Source organism: Alternaria postmessia (genome assembly GCF_024291825.1).
Source record: "Alternaria postmessia strain BMP 2775 chromosome Unknown scaffold_140, whole genome shotgun sequence".
NCBI classification, from domain to species: Eukaryota; Fungi; Ascomycota; class Dothideomycetes; order Pleosporales; family Pleosporaceae; genus Alternaria; species Alternaria postmessia.
Genome location: NW_026260213.1, coordinates 15488 through 32088, shown reverse-complemented (window position 1 = coordinate 32088; position 16601 = coordinate 15488). Strand labels below are relative to the sequence as shown.

At 51.2% G+C, this 16601-nt stretch overlaps 6 protein-coding genes across 6 annotated transcripts; 3 read left to right on the top strand and 3 right to left on the bottom strand.

Moving 5' to 3' along the window:
• Nucleotides 1-2540: 2540 nt before the first annotated feature.
• J4E82_010731 (uncharacterized protein) lies at nucleotides 2541-4864 on the top strand (the record flags this gene model as incomplete). The annotated part of the gene is made up of 3 exons (XM_051736942.1): nucleotides 2541-2603; nucleotides 2656-3016; nucleotides 3066-4864. 3 exons carry the CDS (start codon nucleotides 2541-2543, stop codon nucleotides 4862-4864), a joined length of 2223 nt encoding a protein of 740 aa, XP_051583296.1.
• Nucleotides 4865-6435: 1571 nt separating this feature from the next.
• On the bottom strand, nucleotides 6436-7492 carry J4E82_010730 (uncharacterized protein; the record flags this gene model as incomplete). Its single annotated transcript, XM_051736941.1, has 2 exons — nucleotides 6436-7077; nucleotides 7142-7492. The coding sequence occupies 2 exons, from the start codon at nucleotides 7490-7492 to the stop codon at nucleotides 6436-6438; spliced, it is 993 nt and encodes a 330-aa protein (XP_051583295.1).
• Nucleotides 7493-7913: 421 nt separating this feature from the next.
• J4E82_010729 (uncharacterized protein) lies at nucleotides 7914-10135 on the top strand (the record flags this gene model as incomplete). The annotated part of the gene is made up of 3 exons (XM_051736940.1): nucleotides 7914-7952; nucleotides 8029-8319; nucleotides 8372-10135. 3 exons carry the CDS (start codon nucleotides 7914-7916, stop codon nucleotides 10133-10135), a joined length of 2094 nt encoding a protein of 697 aa, XP_051583294.1.
• Nucleotides 10136-10511: 376 nt separating this feature from the next.
• Nucleotides 10512-11196, top strand: J4E82_010728 (uncharacterized protein; the record flags this gene model as incomplete). Its single annotated transcript, XM_051736939.1, has 2 exons — nucleotides 10512-10797; nucleotides 10850-11196. The coding sequence occupies 2 exons, from the start codon at nucleotides 10512-10514 to the stop codon at nucleotides 11194-11196; spliced, it is 633 nt and encodes a 210-aa protein (XP_051583293.1).
• Nucleotides 11197-13263: 2067 nt separating this feature from the next.
• On the bottom strand, nucleotides 13264-13728 carry J4E82_010727 (uncharacterized protein; the record flags this gene model as incomplete). The annotated part of the gene is made up of 1 exon (XM_051736938.1): nucleotides 13264-13728. One exon carries the CDS (start codon nucleotides 13726-13728, stop codon nucleotides 13264-13266), a length of 465 nt encoding a protein of 154 aa, XP_051583292.1.
• Nucleotides 13729-14443: 715 nt separating this feature from the next.
• Nucleotides 14444-15609, bottom strand: J4E82_010726 (uncharacterized protein; the record flags this gene model as incomplete). The annotated part of the gene is made up of 3 exons (XM_051736937.1): nucleotides 14444-14619; nucleotides 14671-15385; nucleotides 15436-15609. 3 exons carry the CDS (start codon nucleotides 15607-15609, stop codon nucleotides 14444-14446), a joined length of 1065 nt encoding a protein of 354 aa, XP_051583291.1.
• Nucleotides 15610-16601: the final 992 nt, after the last annotated feature.

Below are 16601 nucleotides of genomic sequence, written 5' to 3'. Positions count from 1 at the left end.
CCTATCGGATGGGTCTAGGTTCCGCAACAGTCAGTCTGTGAGGAGATCCGTTCTCGCCGTCAAAGTGTGCCTGTAAAGGAAGCATGGACCAGCCCGTTGGTGACTTTTACGCGAGTCCCTTCCCCAAGTATCTCTCTTGGCGACGACAACTCCGCATACCACGACGATAAGGTTTTGTCGCTTCTGTATACACTCCTCTCTACAATCACACCATTCACACAGCACACTCGCGACATTCTTCAGTAATTTTCTTGCTAAATCCGGGGCATGCCATCCTCGTCGTGTCACAGCCACAGCCACCGGGTAGCAGGGGTCATGACTGGACGTGCATATCACTCGGGAGCAATCGGAACGCCCATTGCCTTGACGGAATGCCGTAGGATTCTTCCATGGCCAAAATCGTTGTCCGTTCTGTGCAGATTTGTTTTTGCCGGTACTGCAGACCGAGCTGGCAAGTAGCCCGAACGCGTGGCAGCAACGGTATTTGTCTCTACCATACCGCTGTTTTCTTTTGTTCAACGACGGCCTTCCAAAGTTCGCATAGCCCAATACACGTCTTGTCAGGCATCGAGGCATTTTATTCCCGCAGTCACAGTCAATGCGCAGCGCCGCGTTGCAACAGCGTGCTTAATTATTAATCGTGTTGATCTTACGGGAGTTGTCTCGTGTCCTTTCGCCACAGCACTGTACGAAGGGTACCTTGGATGCAAGACTCAGGTCAATAGCGCCATGGACATTAGCCAGATCAACACCTCCGTCTGCTCTCGCGGGTCCGCACCGGCTCCATGGACGTACACCGCGACCCGACGAATTGCTAATCAGTATGAGCGGTGTGTCTTTGTACCGCACAACGGAGCCGCTGAGGGCAACTTTTTTTTACGCAGAATGTGCACCCCTGACTGTTCGCTAACGGACCGTTGGTGGCATGGTGCCAGGGGAAGCGCATGCAACATCCGATTGCTCTCGCCCCATGTCTGTGACAGGCCGGACTGTCTCTTTAAAATAACTCACTGTCTACTGGTGGCCGTGAGATCCGGTCCGGGTGTCGACATAATTCCATCTGATTCAGTTCACGTTTGACCACTCCTTCCATATATCGGAGGTCCCAGACTCTATACCTGCAGCTGCAGATGCGACTACAGTGGCTGGTGGATCACCCGCGTGGTGTGGGGAAAGCTTGATGGCTTGGGTAAGGCAGCCGCCTAGGGCTTCGCGCCCAGTTCCTACCATCTTCCGAGAATTGGGGCACGCGACTCCACAATCCACAGCACCACGGGTGGTTACGGACGACGAACTCTATTGCGTGCTATTACCCACATCCGACTTTCGCATTCAAATCTCCGCTCACCATGGCTAATTCGCAAGCATCAACCATTGAACAAGTCACTATTATTAATTGATTGCCTCTCCTTACCGCAAAGCTGCGACTGTCATGCACCTGTCAAGTCTCACCGTCTCTCTGACGCCTTGGCGGGCGAGTCAGGACAGTACATCTCAGATCTGGAAGCCCACGCTTGCATGAAGCCCTATGGTCCGAGCAGACTAGCGTGGGTCGTAGTCTGTGGCACTCTCAGTCTATAATGTCTCATCGGAATCGGAGTCGGTGTTCGCTGCATCCTTCAGGATCAATAGACCCAAAGATCCGAGACCATGAGAGCGGATTACTTTGCACACAACAGTGACAGCCTCAGTTTTCGACTCACCAGCGCGCTCATAGCTATCGGCATATTGTAAATCTCCTATTCGACATGCCCATTCGGGAAGAGCAAACACTCATTCGGTCGCTAAGAAAGCTATTGTAACAGCACCACAATTAATTTCAGCGAACAGCAGTCAGTCGAAGTTACCTACGTTGAACTTCTTCTGTAAACCTGCTTGTATATTCTTAGATCCTTGGTAAAGCACACTGATGGTCTTCAGTTGGCGTCAAATGTCAACTATGACGCAGCGATATTCGGAGACGTCTCCGCGTGGCTGCGACAGATTCCTGAGCGTGTTGATAACCTGTTCACGACAATCTGAGTGCTTGGAGAAATATCGAAACAGCCAAATCTATTACACGGAGCGCAACCCATTCATCTCATGAGGCTTTTGATCACTGCCTTTCTGCGTCTTCTCTTGACTACCTACGAATCCTGGAGCTAGGGAGTGACTTGCCTCGGCATCGCAGAGCACCCAGCCAACTTCGCATGCGAATATGAACATAATCATGGCAAATCGATATGTTGTATGCTTATAGAGTCGATGCAGATGCAAACAACATGAGTGCATACACACCACGTGCTTCGAGAGTGATGCGCGAACCATAGGTTGGGGCATGACACCCGGCCATTCGTTCTTGGCGCATTTGTGGGGCCGCGGATCGACGAGCGGCATGACGTGGGTCGTAGCTTCCCTCGTCATCCTGACCAACGCGTAGTTGGAGCCTGGAACCTTGGACAGCTTCAATAGCTTCAACGCGAGCTATACTCCAGCTCTCCCCACGTTTTACCAACCTCAATTGCTCTTTGCTCGGCGAATTAGTGACAGAAATCATCGCAATGTCACTCTCATCATGTTTCGGGTCGCGCAAACGCGACGATCAACAGCCGTTGTTGCCACAGGTATGTTCACGCGTTCAACCACAAAATGATGGTTGCTGACCGTAACGAATAGTATCGTGATGACACAACGCTCCAGCGTGAGGTGCATCAGAAGCTCCACTCGTACCAGATGTGGAGGGCGCTTACTATGGGTTTCATGCCATCTAACGAGCAACTCATCATCAATTTGCGCAGCTTGCTATCTGCAGATATCCTGAATCCAGAGAACCCCGATTTGAGCGATTCAGGTCGTCTGCTAGTCAAATTCACGAAACAATGGCTTCATCAATTCATCGACACGATGAACCACAAGAACAGCGAAGATCAGATTCAGGACTTTCTCTGGTACCTTTCCAAGGCTAGAATCTCTGTTGATGTTGGTGATATGGCGAGACGGACGACAAGGTCAAAGGCAAAGGCAGATGCTACTGCAGGTGCGTGCATACACATGTGTCCGACTGTCATCCGCTAACGCGTCCACAGCATACCAGAGCCTTCAGACTGTCGGGTCTCTACTCCTCACCAACTCAGACTTCCGCCTTTTCCTCTCTGATCTCAACGTCGTCGGTCGCGAAGTCTTCCGAGACTCTGCCTTTACACTGTCGAATGTGGCGAAGAAAGCTGCAAAGAAGATCGAGCCTTCGCCAGCAGAGTACAAGGCCCTTAAAGAGCCAGGTGCCGATGAGAACCTCGCACATTCCGCCGAGGAGCTGAGTGGTGAGGTCACTGAGGTGGCTCAGGTTGTTGGAAATGGTGTGGCCAAGGTTGCTCACAGGGCAGACGTCAGCCTAGCAGAGAAGCTACAGGGCGACGAGGGTGAATCGCTCTTGTTCCGTCTGAAGAAGACGGTCACGAACCTGAGGCAGAAGAGGGACTACAACGACTCCGTATCTGTACTGGCACAGCTGCTGAAGCGCTACGCCATGGCATATTCTCGCACAGTTGAAGACGCCATGGGCACGCTCGAAGAGGACGTCGACACGAACCCAGCAATGGACAAGGCTGTCAAGAACTTCTGGACTTTCATAAGCTCCTTTGGCGACAAGCAAGAATGGAAGAAACTCGAGGATGCCTTCCACAAGGTCTTGGAGCACTCCCGCAAGGACCCCGAATTTGAGGATCTACTCACCGACGTCGGCAATTCCCTCCAGAAGCTGCTTACTGACCCCGATTTCTTCGACCACATCGACGAGAAGTTTCAGGAGCTCAGGAAGAAGGCCAAAGGTGTTGGAAGCGAGTCGTCGCTTCGCCAGGATGTTGATTTGTTCTTTGAGCAAGCTCAGCGAACCTTTATGGCTGTTACACAGGACGAGGACATTGCGAAGATGATGAAGACAACCATGAGGATCTGGAACATCCTGTCGCCCATGCACTCAGCCACCAACAGCGAACTGGTTCAGGACGCCATCAACGTGTTCGTTCCTCTGGCAGTTCAGGCCATCCAATATATTCCTATTCCTCGCCTCGAGGTCTCCACACCCGAGATCGACATGCTCTTGGAGAACTTGATCATCGAACCCGGAAAGACGGTCAACCACACCTCCTTCTTGCCTTTCCGCTTCAAAGTAGAAACCTACAACGACTTTGAACTGCGCAAGGCGCGCTTCCGCGTCGCATCAAAGGCCACATCCAAGTTCACCATCAAGATTGACGGTCTCTCTTTCCGTGCTGACGAAGTCGGCTTCCTCCTCCGCGCACATTCTGGTCTTCTCCGTCTCGCCGACGAGGGCATTGCATCCTTCCAGCTGGACGAGCGCGGCATCGACATCCACCTCGACGTCGAAGTCGGCAAGGAGAAGCTAGAACAGATTCTCACCCTCAAGGCCGTACGTGTACATATCCACAAGCTCACGTACAAGCTGCGCAAATCCAAGTTCAGCATCCTCGGCTGGCTGTTCAAACCCCTCCTCCGCCCCATTGTCCGCAAGGTCATGGAGAGGCAAATGGCCAAGGGTATCGCAGATGGCATCCATGCTGCTAACCGCGAGCTCCTCTTTGCGCGCGAGCGATTGAGGGCGACGAGGATTTCTGATCCGGATGATCTCAAGACTTTTGTCAAGGCGGTCATTACGAGGCTCACGCCGGCTGATGATCCGGACGTGTATACGAGGGTGGGTGTCGAGGCCAACAAGAAGGGCGTGTTTGCGGGTAAGTATGCGCCCGGTAGTGTTGTTAAGCTGTGGGAAGAGGAGGGGAGGAGGGCCGAGGAGAGGATTGATGATTGGGATGAGGGGGGTTGGAGGAATGATGTTTTTGACTTGCATGCGTTGGCTATGACTTAGGCGTTGTATGTCTTTGTTTCTTTCCCTTTCGGTATGATTAATGGGTATGGGGGTTTATGATGGGCATCTCTCTGGGCACAAAATGTTTTTCATAGCGGGTTATGGGTATGGGGCTGCTGGCTTGTTCTCGATCATGGCATTTTCTTAATGTAGTACAAATGTGACTGGTATGATCATGACCAGATGTGTGCTTCCGTGACTGCAAGCACGCTCCAGCCTTTTCGTCTAACTGTTCACACATGCAGCCTTAGCAGCTTGTCTGCGCTAATAATTGCAGTGCACTCTGGAAGGACGCTAGAAGGAATCGCAGCCTGGTTGTAGCGGTGTTCTGCACTGTAATCTTTAGCGCAAACGAGTAGTCAAGGTTGTGGCTACGTGTTTTTGAAGTCTGCCTTGCGTATGCACTCATCAAAGTCTGCCGTGCACTGCATTCTTTAGCGCGGACGAGCAGGTAGACCTCGGCCATATGCATGAGTGAGAATGCGTGTAATTGGCGAGAACAGTCATGGGCCACCCATGCCAGGAGAGTGCACTGCAATCTTTAGCGTGGACGAGGAGCTGATATCAGAACTGACCTTTATATTCCCCACCAGATCGTTTGAACAGGAGGCCATGTTAACTGATAGAGAAGCCTAGAATTTTTGATCCTTGATGATGTGTCACATGCGGAGATTTGCTACTGCATCATCAGTGAAGTAGATGGTGTCGAGGTTTCCCACTATTACCACCTTGTCTGAGACTCTAATTCGATGAGAATGTGTGACCTCATTAGCTTAGTACATATCACCGAATAGCAGTGACTATACTGAGAAGACTACAGACTAAAAGTCATACCGGCAGCGTATGAACGACTGACTGTGGTATCGTGCGTAGCCGCGTATGGTATTTGGACTACTGGTCTGCGCCAAGGATTGTAGTGCAGACACACATAGATGGTTATCGCCACGGTCATCACCCCGTTGCACTGCAATCTTTAGCGTAGAAGAGATGCTGGGATTGTGGCTGTGTATGCTGGGATCTGCCTCGCTTGCTGTGTATCGAAGCGGAGTAAATTTAGTTTGTTGCACTGCAATTCTTAGCGTGGACGAGTGCCCAAGGGTGGTGGAAGTATGTTGGATTGGTGAGGCGGTGCGGCGTCAAACACATGTTCAGATATACTTTGACTTCGTAGTATCCAAGAATTCTTGATGTGATACACAATCATTTCCTTCGATGACATGCTTCTTTATCATCCACTGCTTGCAGCCTGTACTTCAAGCTAATATGGCTAGAGTCATCCTTCATGGTGGTCTAAAGGTGCTGTATCGTTGGATCCGACAGCAGCTTAAGTACAGAGCTGTGGGATATATAATATCGACGTTTGAATTGACATCTACTTCATGAACGCCCGCTTTCACAGCTTACTTTTTATCATACAAAGTATACATCGAGCTCAAGCCGTGAGCTCAGGTCTTTGGCACCATTGGAATGATATACCCTTGCGGGTAGTAAGAGTTTCCAACTCTGTACTCTAGTCTCTCACCAATTGAGAGATCCTTACAAATCCTTCTTCTTCACCCATCACCCTTCATCTAGAAAGGAGGCAGATAGAACGGGTACCCGCCATTCTTCAACCTGAAGACGCTCAGCAAGAAACTGTACATACCAAACAGCACTCCGGTCCACAAGAATACCGCAAAAGACTGCGCACGCGCATCCTTAATCCGAGGAACCTTGATGGCAAGGGAAATAGCGGCGAAAGCAAGTACACCGTAGATGGCAGCAACAATCTGGCTCTCAAGACCATACTGGTTGCTGAAGCCACCAGCGAAATAGCTCATACCACCCTTGCCATCGCCAACAACATATGGTGTCTTACGAATGTGGTTGAACATGTGGCCAGAAGTGAAGAGCAAGACGGCAATAAGGGAGACAGCAGCCCAGAGATTGCGGTTCTGTAGCAGGGGAACGAAGTAAGGCCATGCAACGGAGACAGCAGTGATGCCACCCAGAACAACGGTGGTGACGGTGATGATCTTGATCCAGTTGATAGGGCGCGAGACAGCAGGCTTGGGCAGTTCAGCAGGAACTTGTCGTGAGATCCAGGCGTGGATTTGTTCTGCGGTCTGGGGACCGGCAGTAAAGTCGAAGCGAACGGGTGAGGCATCTGGTTTTGCGTGGGTGCCGACAGTGGGGTGGAAGTAGAGGAGGACGGGGGCGGTTTGCAGCATCATCTTCGAAGAGTTAGTATGTACATTCTACATTTAGATATATGGGAAGCAGAAAGGGTTGTTTTACCGACTGGAAAACGTTCTTGCCATCTACGAAATCCAAGGTTCCGAATACAAGTCTTGTCGCACCGTCCTTGTCACCTTTCATCCAACTCTTACCCAGCAAATCCCACTCTGGCTGGAAATCCCGACACAGCATGCAACCGAAACGCGGCTCCAAGGCTGTCAGCAGTATAGCAACGCCGTAGTCACGAGGAGACTTTGTCAATTGCGCATAGCTTGCATCGTCGAGCTTGAGCGGGTGGCCGATGGATAGCGATTTGGCGCGGGCGTCATTGAAGCGGTCGCCGGTTGGTTTCTTGGCTGCGAGAGCTGTGAAGGGCAGCAGCGAGGCCGTGAGGAGGTTTAGCCACCGCATTGTGTTGTTGGGAAGCGGGTGGGATGGTTGGGGTTGCGGAGACTTGGTGGGTTGGACGGAAGCTCCAGAGCTTGGGAACGTGGCCTTGAGCGCTCGCCCGGAGATGCGGCGGCGTGCGTAATGGATGCCAAGGCGCAGGGGTATCGCGACATGGGCGTGGACCTTCACTCGGAACTGCAAACCTCCAAGTCGTTCGTCTCGGAGAATGCATTCGGTTTGTTAACCTTGATCCATCGCGTCGTTTTGTATTCATTCAGAGTCATTCTTTCACTGTTGTGTTGCTAGTTCGGTACAGGCGTCTGCTCTCTGTTTGTTTACTCAGTCGCGTCCTCCCAAGGCCCCACCAGATCGATCGCACATGCACACTACACCTACAGATACAGACACATCATTGAGCAGATATTATACCATGGTCGCGACTATGGAGGCAGATATAGATACCAACTACGAGATGAAAGATGTAAGTAAAAAGACTGCTGGACCCTGTTCGGCTGGTTTCTTCTTAGACATTCCACTAACCCTTTGTGTCCTCTCAGCTCCAGAACTCGCTGCGGAACGCGACTCTCGAACTTAGTCTCGAGCGGAGCAAGCACTCGGTCGAAGCGGTAGTCAAAGACGAGGAAATCCGGAAGTTGCGGGTCGCCCAGTGCCTCCTGCAAGACGACAACAGCGATCTCCACGAACAACTCGAAGACGAGCAGGCACGGTCTGATGAGCTAGAGGCATCCCTCGAAGAGGCCCTTGCGCAGTTGGACGAGCAACGAGCAGAGACAGAGGCAGCGCAAAACACCATCCGCACCCAGGCGCGGGAAGTCGCCAATCTCAAGGTAAGCACGTCCAGCTTGCCGATCAATGCACTGCTTGCTTACACTCCATCAGGCCGAGCTCAAGGCTATGGAGAACGTCACATCCGACTCCAACAAGATCCTCTCCGACAAACTCGCCCTCTCCCGCGAAATCTCATCATTACGCCCTGAAGTCGAACACCTACGCGCCCAAGTCGAATCCAATACTGGCCTCCTTGCCGAGAAACTCGCGTTGCAACGCCAGATGGCGACGCTGCAAGTAGAGCTCGAGAACGAGAAACGGACTTCCGCCCGGACAATCGCCAAGCAGGGCAAGAAGATGGAGCAAGACGAAGACCTCCGAAACGAGCTAGAGGAAGCACGCAACCAACTTGCAACCGAGAAGAAGGACCGGATGAAGGCCGAGGCAGGACTTACAAAGGCAGAGAAGGCTATGGAGAAGGTGCAGGCCGATCTGGAGTCACAACAACAGGCGACCGAAAGTCTGCAAGCCAAGGTTGAGAGCCTGTCTAAGAAGGAAGCCAGCAAGGCTGCTAAACACAGTGAGGCTCAAGATGCTGCGATTGAACAACTTCGCCAGGAACTGGAACAAGAAAAGGCTGCTCGTATTCAAGCAGAAAAGGCCAGCAAAAATGCTGCCACCCGCGACACGGAGATTGAAGAGCTTCGACAGGAACTAGAGCAAGAGAAGCGCGAGCGTCAAAAGGCAGAGAAGACAGCGAAGAAGGCTTCACAGTCCTCGCAACAACCAGACGATCAAGCCGAAGCCACAAGGAGAGAACTAGAAGAGGAAAAGCGAGAGCGCAAGAAGCAAGAGAAGGAATACACCAAGACTCTAGCTGAGCTCCAAGGCAAGAACGCCGTCCTTGACGACAAACTTGGTGCCTTCCGTGAGAAGCTACGAACGACAAAGGAGAAGCTCAAGGAGAAGGAGGCCGAACTCGAGAGAGCAGACAGAGCACAAACTGCGCCACCAACCAAGAGCATGGCGCCTCCTGCCACCAAGCCCGCGAAGAATGCTCGGAAACGCATGGCTGCTACGGCTGAACCAGAGACTATGCTAGGTACGCCTGGTGACGGATTCCCTGCGAAGAAAGCGAAGCGCGCCACTTCTGTCACAGCTGTTGGCGACACATCGACATTCTCTCTCACGCCCTTTTTGAACAAGACGTCTAGCATTGCACTTGGTAGTCCCATTGTCGAGGAGGAAGAGGATGACGAAGCTGAGCAAGAGGTCGAGGATTCGATGCAAGAACATGCCACACCAACGGCACCGCCCAAGAAAGCTCTCAAGCAACCAAAGCCTAAAGCCCTGGCTCCATCCGCGTCGAGCAAAGCGAATGCAAAACCCCGCAATAAGAAGAATGCCGCCGCCGCCGCCACCGTCAACCCAGCTCTCGAAATGGTATCAGAAGAAACCGAAGACGCGCCTGAAAACGCAGCACCACAGAAAGTAGCAACCAAGGACTCGGATGGGCCCTCGAAGAAATCCAACAGCAAAATGATGAAGCCTCGCAAATCCCTCATGTCCTTTGCCACTTTTACCGAAGAACCGGCTGCCGAAAAGAAGAAGAAGCGGAAATTGGGGGCTACGGCGGGCAAGACGCTTTTCGATACCGAGGGGGAAGGGGATGATGCAGAGGATGCTGGTGTGCTGCCCAGCTTGAAACCGGTGGGACTTAGTAAAGGTCTTTTTGCTGCGAGGGCGTTGAGTAAGAGTGGTGGTATGGGGAAACAGTCCAGGCCGATTAGTGGCGGGTTCAATATGATGAGTGAGGAGGCGTTTACGTTTAGTCCGTTGAAGAAGGATAGGAGGGGGGCTAGCATTTTGAAGTAGAGTGGTGTGAGGACGAGAGAAGAAGTATAGTGAGTAGAGAGAGAGGGAGAGAGCTGCGGTTAGAGTGGAGGCACTGCGGTGATGTACGATATTGCATTCGGTGTATATACGTTAAGGAGTTTGGTATCATTGGCGGGATTGCATCTGTTAGACTTCATTATATCGTGCACACGCACTTGGTCGCGAAAGACTATCCCTCTCTCTCTCTCACCCCTGATATTGAAGCAGGTGAAGGTGGACACTATTCGTGCGCGCTAGAAGCGAGGCGCCCATGTCCTCTACATAATTCAGTCTTCTTTCGAGATCCAAACTTCTTTCCGCTACCTCGCCTCATACTCGCCCGTTTCCACCAGGGATCAACACAATATACACGAAGATGGAGCCTGAATGTGAAGCAGACGAAGGACCAGTCTTCTTCTCCTTCGAGAGCAATCAGAGCAATGGCTTTCTCAGTCCAGCGTTCCTTGGTTCCTTCCAACACGAGAACACTGAATACAATTGCAGTGAGCAGTTCTTCCAAGCAAAAAAAGCATTATGGTTCGAGGACGACAGTGGGCTATATGAGGCCATAGTGAGCGCGACAGATCCTCAAGAACAAAGGGCTATAGGCAAGCACATCGAAGCCAATAACCCCTTCTGGTCACGTAGCTGGGCGACGACATGTGAGTTATGGAAACACTAGATTTGATATAGACAACTAATCAATGGCGGCAGTGGCGTATCGAGTTATCATGCTTGCAGCGTGTCTGAAGTTTACGGTTTCAGAACATGCACAGATGCTTGCACAGAAGCTCATCGCTACGGGACATCGAGAGCTTGTTATGGCAGATCCAGATGACGCGTTCTTGGGTATTGGGTTGGACAGGGTTGCAGCGACCGCACATATTGAGCCTTGGCCTGGAAGGAATCTGCTGGGGGAAGTGTTGATGGATTTGAGGTTGAGCTTGAGGGTGGAGGCAAGTTTGCGGGAAGAGAGGAAGGTGTTTTCGATGGCGAGGTTTCGGGTAACTTGCCCTGCGGCGTCGTCTTCTCAGACTGAAGTAGCAGAAGAGACAGAGTAGTTCAAGGTAGCGAACGACCTGGAAAGAGCTACCTTGAGAAGTGGAATGAAGAATAATACGATTTCTGGGTTGGTTCCTAGGTAGGTTGTGCGAGCAGAATGGATGAAAACAGGAGAATGTACTTAGGTGAACAAAGAGTGATCCTCCTCTCCAGCAGTTTATTCTCTGAAAACGCACAGCTGTAAGCAGCTGACGACGAAGTCACCAAGGCTCTGCATGCGGCAACTCCGGTTCCATGCGCTTGGTATACGATAATCGTATTCATGCCAATGCTTTGTCGATCGCGCACCTAGGTAACGCTGTGCCATTGCACATCACGACAAGGTCTTGCTGTTCAGCCACTATCTGAAAAAAACAGCTCACGCATCAACTGCAAAAGCTTGGGACACGCTTATTCCACTGTAATTGAGGAAGCATCTGGGGATCTTCTTGTCGCAACACAACCCGATAGTTGATGTCACAATGCATGTAGAATTCTTGGTGTCGGAAAGCAAGGCAGTGTAGTATATTTTCAGTTATTAGATAGCAGCGTACATATTTCTCACCATTTCCATGCTCCTGGCATCCGGCTTCGCGGCTGTTTTTGGCCTAAACGTGCGCGCTCTTTGCGTTCCTTGGCAGCCATGCGACGGCTGAAATGCGCACTACGATCGTCCCGTTTCCGTTCGGTCTCATGTACCCATTCGCAAAAGGGCCATTCGTTATGGTAGGAGATGGTTTCGACAACTATAACAGTGTACTCTGAGAACAGGAGGTAGCCAGGTGCTTCGTGATCGAAAACCCATTCGAAACCCAGAACCCATTTATGCTCCCAGTTGCGTTCGAACACAATCCTCTTGTCGAAATGCCCTGAAATCTTCACGGAATCCGCTAGTTCACTAGCCACACATAATTCGGGGTCTAAGCCCAAACTGACAAGCCAATCCAAAAACCGAGCACCGGCGATGTAGCTAAACATGGAATCCCACCATGATAGAAACATACCTTCGATTATTCGACAACGCCCATACTGGATATCGCTGAGGATGTCCCTGTCCATCAGGAAGACGGGAAACTGGGATTTGTGCCATAAGGGATGGTCCCCTTTAGCAACACTGGACCAAGATCGTCGGATTATCACCCGTTGGTTACTTCGAAGATCTGCGCCTATAAATAGCTCTAGGCTTTTTTGCCAAAGCCATTGAGCCTCTTCACCTTTAAAGCAAGCGAGGGACCACCATTTAACGTCTAATCTCTTGAGTTCGTGAAACAGATCTACGTAGTCAAGAAAACATCGATATGTATCGATCGAATTGGCGGGGGTTGGAGTGGCGAAAGACCAATATGGTTGATGGATGTTCAATGCTATTGATAGAGGTGACTGGTCGTATAACGAGAGTTCCGGTTTCACGCCGTATCCAAGGAGTAGTCGGCATATATCCGATCTGTGGTGGAAAGCAGCATGCTATATTGTATATTAAATAAACACGTATAACTTTTACAGGTACGACTTACGTGAAGTAAAGACCATCCGTTGACCTCTCGCATAAACGGATGAACAGCGCCAGAACTGACTTCTTCTTGGAATTGTTGAACACTTCCGCATCTTATGATTTCACGTATCTCGCCACTCAGTCTACCCACAAGATACGTTTTGAGGCTGGGAAAGATACCGCCGTATGGATACTGCTGGGTGAAAGTCAGGCCGAAGCCCGAGAACGCTAACAACGCAGAGATTTCCTCGGCTGTCGAAAGTATGTCTCTTGTATAGGTTTTGACGTTGCCTTTCAGGTCTTGGATTCTCTGGTCCTGGTAACGTGTGACTTTGCGACGGTAGACCCCAAGTCTTTCAAACGCAGAGCGTACCGATACTATATGCTGTGTATATCGGACGGAGGATGGCGCAACCGAAGACACAGTATCGAGAGTTGTGGCAGTGAGTCCCAGACCTGAACATGAAAGAGATGCTATAGCAGGATTGTTATTGCTATTCAGCATTTTTTCTTGATTTTGAAGTAATACTGGGAGCAGATTCATCCTGTCAGCGCTCAATTAGCTCGCGAAGCCTGCAAATTTTAGAACAGGGCCTTACAAGATGCCGCTCTGGTTTATCGAAAGGCTATTAGTAAGAAGATCGATGTCATGTTGTATTCGAGTCTCAAGAGTAGCGATTTCCTTTGTCTTCAATCCAAGCTTGATCTCGCTCTTAAGCCTAGCTGTGGATGAGCCGGACTGGGATTGCGGCAGACTGAGTTTCTTTACGATATTCACAAGCGGCTGTATAGAATCTTCGCAGCCTTGAAGACAATTGAAGATTGCCATCGAAGGTGCTGGGAAGTGCGTTCCTGAGAGAGATGACTGTTGCTCCAGAACCTTTTGCACATTCTCTAGCAACGCGTTAAGCAGCTCCAATTTGCCCACGAGCCGGTGCAGCTCTTTCGACGCGCCTTTGACGTCTTTTATGAACTCTCGTATGAGTGCGACGGACTGGATGAGTTGTATTGCCAGCGAAACCACGGCTATGCCGCTGGCAGCCCCGGAGAGGGCCTCCATCGGTAGTGACGTCGGGATGTCTGCAAGCGAAGAGGTACGGTGGCAGTCGCGAGAGCGAAACGGAAAAGAGGGTAGGCAAACCTTCAAGCTGATGGGTAGGACAGGTAGTCTTCACACATGTGAGTGGAAAGCGGGGCTTAGCGATTCAGCCTCGTGGGTGCCTACTGCCAAAGCCAAGCGACGTGCTGACTCTGGATTGGTTACATGCCATGCATGTAAAAGCTGACCGGTGAGAGCTTGATGTGGCGTTAGCAGAGAAGTAGGCGATGATTCGGTTACCTACCTAGGTAAGATGCTACAGCGGTGTGTCCTGGTAGGATGCAGAGCGGTTCCGCCACCATTCTCAACACCACCACTGCCAAGAACCAATATTATATGTTCATAGATGTTTGTAAATCGGCATTATCATTATCATAAAACTGTCTATCAGAGCAACAAGCGAGTGAACCGATAATGACCAACTACCAGGAAGAGGGTATCAAAACAATTGCAAAACCAAAGAAACTCCCTCGTGTCAATCTAGACTCGCCCATCGTCTCATCCGTAGTAGTCGTATACCAAAACAGAAACAAGAATAGTAATAGAGATACAAAGAAGTAGCGGACAAAGACACACACCCCTATACAGGAGTGTGAAGGTCTTCACCACATCTTCGAAAGGTCTGCGTGAGAGCCTTGGCGAGCTGAGCATCTCCCAGGGGCTCTAAGTCGTTGCTTTACATGTTCTCGATGACGTGCGAGTTGATAGCGCTCTGGAAGCCATGGCTGTTACCACCGTACTCCTGTGCTGCGGAACTCTGAACACCCATTGGGTTGCTGGCGCCGTGAGAACTTGGGCCTTCGCCGTAGGAGTCGGCCTGAGCGAGGGCGCTTTGGACAGTTTGGTTTTGTGCTTTATCAAGTCAGTAAATGTTTCATATATAATGAGTAAAAAAAGACTAACCTGGTAAGAAGATGACCTTGCTGTTCGCACTCTTGGCCATGGCTTGCATGGCTTCGAGGTATCTGATCTGCATAGCTGGAGCGGAGGATAGAATGTCGGCAGCTTGACGCATCAACTTGGCGGCCTCGACCTCTGCGCGCGCAGCAATGACCTTGGCTTCTCCGGTACGCTTGCTCTGCGCAGCCATGGAGAGCGAATCCTGAAGATCCTGGCTAAAGATGATGTCCTTGACAAGCATAGACTCGACCTCAACACCCCATCCGAGAGCCGTTTCCTCGATGATCTCACGGATCGACTGAGCAATCTCCTCACGACGCTCAATCACGTCCTGGAGCACGCGCGCACCAACAACATGGCGAAGTGTCGTCTGCGTACGCTCAACGAGTGCCTGGCGGATGTTGGAAATGGAGAAAGCAGCCTTGTGAGGCGAAGTAATGCGGTAGTAGATGACAGATGTCAATTGCAAGGAGACGTTGTCCTTGGTCATGCAGACTTGCTTGGGGACTTCGACGATCTGGATCTTGATGTCGACTTGCACGAGTTGCTCGGATAGTGGGTTCACGTAAACGAGACCGGGATCGACAGCGCGAGCGAATCGGCCGAACTTGGTGACGAGACCGACGTTTCCTTGGTTGACTGGCTTGTAGGGGTTGGGGCATACGACGCAGCATGGAATAGCACCAAGAGTACCGATACAGCCACCTAGCGTGTTGATCTACTTATGTGAGAATGGCACACAGGATATATGATGTCTGCTCAACTTACCATACCACCGTACCATCCATTCGTATCAGCATCGGCATCATCAGGCTGGATAACCCTCGCATAGCTGGGCTGAAGATCCTCTCGTCGGGGAGGTTGAACCTTGATAATCGGCTCATCACCACGCTGTGCCCCATTGCTGCCATTGACAGGCGCCTTTCCGTTGATGTCGCTCATAGTCGCGGTAGCACGTTGTTCGTTAGTTGAATTGTTATCGTGTAGAATAGGCCTCGACGAAGAAGATGTAGACTCGGCGATCGTAGAGGAATGCGTGTGTGACATTGTTTACAAGCGTCGGGGTGTAGTTGGCTTATATGCACCACGGCAACTGCACATTCACAGGACCATGCATCTTGTGAGCGGGGAAGCTAGCTTAGCTCGATCCCTGGCCCTTGTACGCTAGTGTCTGGCCACTTCTTGGGGCTGTGCCACGCTTCTGATCTCACCACCGCAAGCAACGAGAAAGACAGTGTTGCTGACAGGAAGGAATGCGCATTCCATTATTACCTGATACAAGACTTACCAGGCTTCTCTATATCGAGCGACAGGTGATTTCACCTTCATTGATCGCATACATTCGCAGCGCGCATTTCTGAAGTTTGTTGCGCAACATCGTTCGAGAACTCACGTCACACACAACACCATGTCCAAGGCCTCCCGCACTCGGCTAAGTCGGGACCCAAGCCCAGTGCACACCCTACCAGTCTACTCGTGACGTGCAAATCACCCTCAAGGCACACTCGATATATGTAAACGGGCCATACAGAGCGCACGCCCAAGATGTCCGACGTCAGCGATTTGGCCGTTCGATAAGCCAACCAATTCAGCCATCTCGGCAATATCATGCGCCTCATGGATCGGGCAACGTGTGCGTCCCTCCGGGGATAGGATTCAGCCCTGTAAGTGGATTTTTGTGGCGAATGCTCGGCTGCGGATATGGCCAATACGGGTTGGTTCGAAAGGCCTCAACGAGGCTGGTGAGTTGGTGCTTTTCCGATGTGAGTTATTTCCGACGTGTAAGCGCGATGGCACGGAAACATTGTGAGGCATCGCAGTCGGGAGTTGGTGGAGGCTGTTTGTTCTTCACGGCACAGTCGCAGGCTGTTCCTTCTGTCTTTTGTGCGGCTTCGTTGTGTAAATCGCCCAGCTGTCTATCCCGCAAGCGAGGC